Source organism: Astatotilapia calliptera, chromosome 12 (assembly GCF_964374335.1).
Source record: "Astatotilapia calliptera chromosome 12, fAstCal68.1, whole genome shotgun sequence".
Lineage (NCBI taxonomy): Eukaryota > Metazoa > Chordata > Actinopteri > Cichliformes > Cichlidae > Astatotilapia > Astatotilapia calliptera.
The window spans coordinates 12,523,047-12,528,288 of NC_137433.1; the positions used below are offsets into that span (position 1 = coordinate 12,523,047).

General features: G+C 41.0%; 1 protein-coding gene across 1 annotated transcript; it reads left to right on the forward strand.

Annotated features, from left to right (window-relative positions):
• The first annotated feature begins 77 nt into the window (after positions 1–77).
• chmp7 (charged multivesicular body protein 7) lies at positions 78–4,196 on the forward strand. The gene is made up of 10 exons (XM_026187215.2): positions 78–689; positions 808–979; positions 1,298–1,483; positions 1,580–1,713; positions 1,860–1,908; positions 2,024–2,143; positions 2,227–2,325; positions 3,059–3,116; positions 3,215–3,430; positions 3,510–4,196. The coding sequence occupies exons 1-10, from the start codon at positions 427–429 to the stop codon at positions 3,563–3,565; spliced, it is 1,353 nt and encodes a 450-aa protein (XP_026043000.1). The 5' UTR covers positions 78–426; the 3' UTR covers positions 3,566–4,196.
• The last annotated feature ends 1,046 nt before the right edge of the window (positions 4,197–5,242 follow it).

The window sequence follows — 5,242 nt, forward strand, 5'->3', positions numbered from 1 at the left end:
GCGCTTGCTTTGTTGTTCGGGGTGTCCCTGTGGGTCACCCCGACGTTTTTACGCAGTGGAACGACTGTTGCCGCCTCTCCGTACGGCTGAGAATTGTGAACTCATGTTACCACACATTGTTGTTGTTGGAATGTGAAACGATAGCTCGCGTTAGCGAGATATTTTATTAATGGTTAAGCAGCTCAGTTTGCTGTGGCAGGTGGCATGTGAATGGTAGGATTAACCCAGCAGGTGACATCTGGACTTACATGTTATTAAACGTTAAGCGGTGATATTCTGGCTCTTTTTAAAGGGCTCCTGGTGGATGTTGCTAGCTAACCAAACGCTGCTTCGGTTTTAAGCTAGCTGCTTCAGCTGTCCGATTGGCAAAAACAGCAAGCTAGCCGATAAACAGGTTTACTGAAACTTTAGCTTTGTGTGTTACAAATGTCGAACTCCGCTGAAATTACGCTCCCCCTCGAATGGGACGACGATGAGCGGATGAATTTTATGTTCTCCGACTTCAAGGAGAACCGAGACGTCAACACTACGGACTGGGACAGTAAGATGGACTTCTGGACGGCTCTGATCGTGAAGAGCTGCAAGGACCGCCGCACCGTCTGTGTCAATCTGCAGGAACTGAACAAAATCTTCAAGAGAAAAGAAAAGTCACCGCTTGGCTTGGCTACTGTCATCCAGTCCATGGCCACGTAAGTGAATCTCTGCCCCCCCCCCCCTCCCCTCACTCCCCCTCCCCTCCCCTCACTAAGCCTGCCAGTCTGGGTCAGTCTACTTAGATTGTCTGTATTTTTCTTTTTCGGCGGACAGATGCGGGAAGATCCAGAGGGAGTCGGAGTTTGCTGCTAATGTGGACTGTGGCTGGTTGTCCTGGGGTGTGGGTCTGCTGCTAGTGAAGCCTCTAAAGTGGACCTTCTCGGCTCTTTTGGGTAGCAGCCGGGTGCATTTGGAGGAGTCTTTTGTCATCATTGAACTAGTAAAGGTTTGTTGTTCTCATTAAAGTTCACATATTCATAGCAGCTGACATCCATACATTCAAGCCACTGAGATCTTTACATTTTTAGTTATACTGTCAATAACTTCTCTAAGTTATTACTGTGCGCATTTCTTATCTTGATCTCCCATAATGCACTTTAAGTTTCATATTGCAGTAGATGTCAAGCCCTGATGCTGCATATTAGTGAGCCAAATTAAATGCATCTTGCATATTTTGAATTGCAGCTAGGATGAGGGATTTCTCTTTCCATTTCTCCAGTATTTTGCAGCCATTAAAATACAAAATTCTCTTTTTGTTCCCCAGGAGAAAGCAGCAGAATTACTCAGGGTCTATCGCAGCAGTGAATTTTCAAGCTGCTCCATTGTGTCATTTCAAGATCTCTGCACCCTCTCCTCTAACATCTGTGCTGATGAGGGCACCCTATGCATGGCGCTCCTGCAGCTGCAGAGGGACAAGCAAGTCATGGTTTCGTTGCACGAAGGCGAGAAGGTAAGTCTGCCCACCATTAACAATCTGCACATTTAACATTTTCAGCGACATCTTTATGTAAGGAATCTCTCTGTCCTTGTGTGTTTTCTCTTACAGATTGTTAAGTTTTGTCTACCTGGACAGGACCGCGTGTCTGCGGTTAGTGACGTGGACATAGGCATCTATCAGCTGCAGCGCAGTGAGAAACTGCTTGGAGAGCGAGTTGAGAAATTGGGCCTCGAGGCTGACAAGTAACTCACATTTTATAATAAACGATTGATTTGGTTTGTGTGCTACTCGTGTCATCAGATTTCTTTAAATTTTATTTTATTTTTTAGGAACAGTGATTCAGAAAGACAGATTGTTGCTGAAATTGCTTTACGTGATATAATTGCAGGTGCAAAGAGGAAGCAAGGATTCTGCTGCGGGAAGGGAAGAAATCACAGGTTATTACTAATGTTGACTGTTTAAAAAAACCAAAAAAAAGTCATTTAAGCACTTGCAACCAAATATGCGATGGCAGTCACAGCACCTATTTATGTTTGCTGTCAATCCAAAAAGGCACTGAGGTGTTTGAGAGGTCGCAAGAGGGTAGAAAAGAGAGCAGACAACTTATTTGCCAAGCTGGAGTCCATCAGGGAAATCCTGGATCGAATAGCCCAGTCACAGAGTGATAAGATGGTAAGGGCAACACTAACAGGAGCTGCCACAGCCTTATTGTACAGCTGTTTATAACCAAGCTGGTTGTTGTCTCATGTCTTTAGGTTATGCAAGCATATCAGGCTGGAGTGGCTGCCCTGAGGCTCTCTCTCAAAGACGTGACTGTGGAGCGCGCTGAGAGCCTTGTGGATCAAATCCAGGAGGTACACAACTTCTTTTTATGTTCAACTTAATTGCATGTTTTATTATTTTTAAGTAGGACTCATTATGATGTGTTCAGAATTTGCAAACTGATGATGACACACAGCTCTCCCCTACATAAGCTGCCTTTTATAGGTTAAAAGTAGTGGTATCAGTGCTGATATTAGATATACTTAGGGATGGGAATTGATAAGAATTTAGCAACTCTGATAACATTATCATTTCTCATTGGCTCCACTTTGACAGTCACCACCATCTCTAAAGCAGCATAACAAAGCACCTAAAAAGGGAACTGCTTCAAAAAAAACTCCAACAAAGCACAATTCCTGCTAAATATGAAAACAACAAGTAAATGTGTTTTCACTGTACAAAAAACATCACTGAGTACAAACAGGCCATGGCGGAGGAGATGATAGCAACTAGGAATGTGCAACTCTGAAAAATTACTGATGTGATCACATCCCAGGTAGAAAATACTTTTCAGTGTTATTATATGACAGCATGGTTAAGTTACTTTAATTATTGTTGGACTAAAGTCTTAAGTGGTTATTTTATACTTTTTCTTAAAATGTACATGTGGACTGACCTCATAACTTGAAACTTTAGTCATAATTAATATGAGAATGCATCACTCTAACAATATATGAATGACAAAAACATAAGGAGAAGGCATAATAGATCCACTTTAGTTAACTCCAGCATTTAACGATCTTCATGTATCCTCTCTGTAAACAGTTATGTGACACTCAAGATGAGGTGAACCAGACTATATCCAGCGGTGTGACTGCTGCAGGTAAGTCATTCTGTTTGAGCTGTATCTACAAGATGCTTTATATCTGATTTTAATAGAGCTCTAAGTTAATCATGTCTTTTTGTGTTTTTGTTCTGTAGATGAAGACATGGATGAGCTGGAGGAAGAACTGAAATCTTTGTTGAATGATTCAAAGCCAGATTCCGTCTCCGGTTTACCCACAGTCCCAGCAACCAATCTGCAGCCCTCTGCTGAGTCCATCCTCAGTTCTCTGCCCGACATACCTCAACGCCCCTTGAATATTAGCACCGAGCAGCTGGAGGAAGAATTAAATCAGTTGACTCTTACAGATTCAGGTTTGCACTTTGAGTTTTGTTCTCTATCCAGCTTTGTTGTAAGTCTTTTGAAATAAAACACAGTCATTTCTCTGTCCAGGCTTTCAAAAGAAGAAATTGACATCGCCAGCCAAGATATTAGATCCTGCACAGTGACGGAGCAGGCAAGACGTGGCAAGCCTGAAGGTCTTCATCGCATATCAAGACAAAGTGAAGCTCTTAGAAATTAAAGCGAGTTCGTACAAGTTAAAATAATACTCAGTAGTGATTTGAGGGATTGTGAAGCCAATACCACGTTGACAACAAAGCACTTTCTGTCATTTGTCGTTGAAAAAAAAAAATTTCCTTATTGTGGGGGCATGCCAAAAAGGACTTTAAAAATATATATATTTCCCCCTCTGTGCACTTTTTAACTTGAGCGCTTTCAAATGCTCTCAAGTCAGGAGTGAACGTTTTAACCCCTTGAAACTGGTTCTTTGGTATGTCACCACTAGGACATCATTTTATGCTATTTTTGAGAAGAGTAAGAAAACAAACTGTATTTGTTGTTTATTGTGTGTTTATTATTGTGTGTAAATGTCCATCAATAGCAGTCCTGTAAAGTGCATTAAGTGGCCTTTTGGATTGTAAATATGAACCTAAAAGGAAAGAGAATGTTATGCCAAATGATTTATAAAAACTGCATTTAGTCTCAATACAGAGTACCTGTAAAGACTGAGAAAAGCCTACCTTAAGTGAGTTTAACCAAATATGCCATATCAAAAATAAAATTTATTTTAATCACTCATCTGTGGTGCTCATGCGTCGGTCCCTGTGCTCAGGCTGTGCAAAGGAGACAGTTAGTAGTTGTTTGGAGCCGCCTCTGGAATAAACGGAGAATAAACAAGTGTAATTTGAATTGGGCAGACATAAAGCATTTTTCTATTAGAATTGACCACAAAAGCACTCTGGACTGGGTAGGGAAGCCCGCACAGGAAGGCCCACTAGGAAATTTACTTCTTGCATCAAATATGACCCTAAATATAGTTGTACTGTAAATATTTAGGAAATTACTAGCTTTTCCAAAACTTCTGTCACACAGTATCCACTCGTCAGCCACTTTAACAGGACCTCCTTTGAGTACAGTGAACCTGCTGGAGGCAGCCATCAGACTATAGGTACACTGTGGTCCTGGTCAGCAACAATACTAAGGATAGGCTGTGGCACTTAAAGGATGCTCAGCTAGTACTAACAGGCCTAAGTGTGTCAGTAAATATCCTGCACATTTTCACACCACCACAGGCTCAATGGATATATTCATGCTTTCATGTCTTTGTGCCAAATTCTGATCCTATTATCATGTTACAGCAAAACTCGAGACTCGTAAGACTAAGTATACATTTAATCTTAAAGTAACATTTTTGCCCTAAGAACTGGTTCTTACAACCAAATCATTGAAGTAAAATATTATGTTTTACAAATGTTTTTTTGGTCTATGACTTATGTTTTTAAGGTATTGTTTACATGTAATGCAGTCTTTGTTTTCATACAGTGACTAATATCCCTTCAGTGACATTTTCTTTTAAAAATTGGGACACCTAGTGTCTGGTAGAAGTACATACACAGGTAAGTATAAAAAGGCAGATTTTTTCCTGATGTGATTCAGTTTTTATTTTTGTTTAAATCTAAGAACAACAGACTGTAAATGGGTCTAGCATAACAATGGTATTGTGAGTTATAGTCATGTGACTGCATGGCTGCTGGTGTAGACAGGTGTGCAAAACAGCCACAGTTTGGATCATGGAGAACACTTTCAGTGTGGCCCATCAGCCACTAACAGAAACCCAGTAACCC

Excerpts from the sequence above, each read along its gene's own strand:
- chmp7 (XM_026187215.2), top strand. The coding sequence starts at position 427 with ATGTCGAACTCCGCTGAAATTACGCTCCCCCTCGAATGGGACGACGAT. Across the intron at positions 1,484-1,579 it reads CGTTGCACGAAGGCGAGAAG|ATTGTTAAGTTTTGTCTACC; the intron begins GTAAGTCTGCCC and ends TTTCTCTTACAG. Across the intron at positions 1,714-1,859 it reads TTGGGCCTCGAGGCTGACAA|GTGCAAAGAGGAAGCAAGGA; the intron begins GTAACTCACATT and ends ATATAATTGCAG.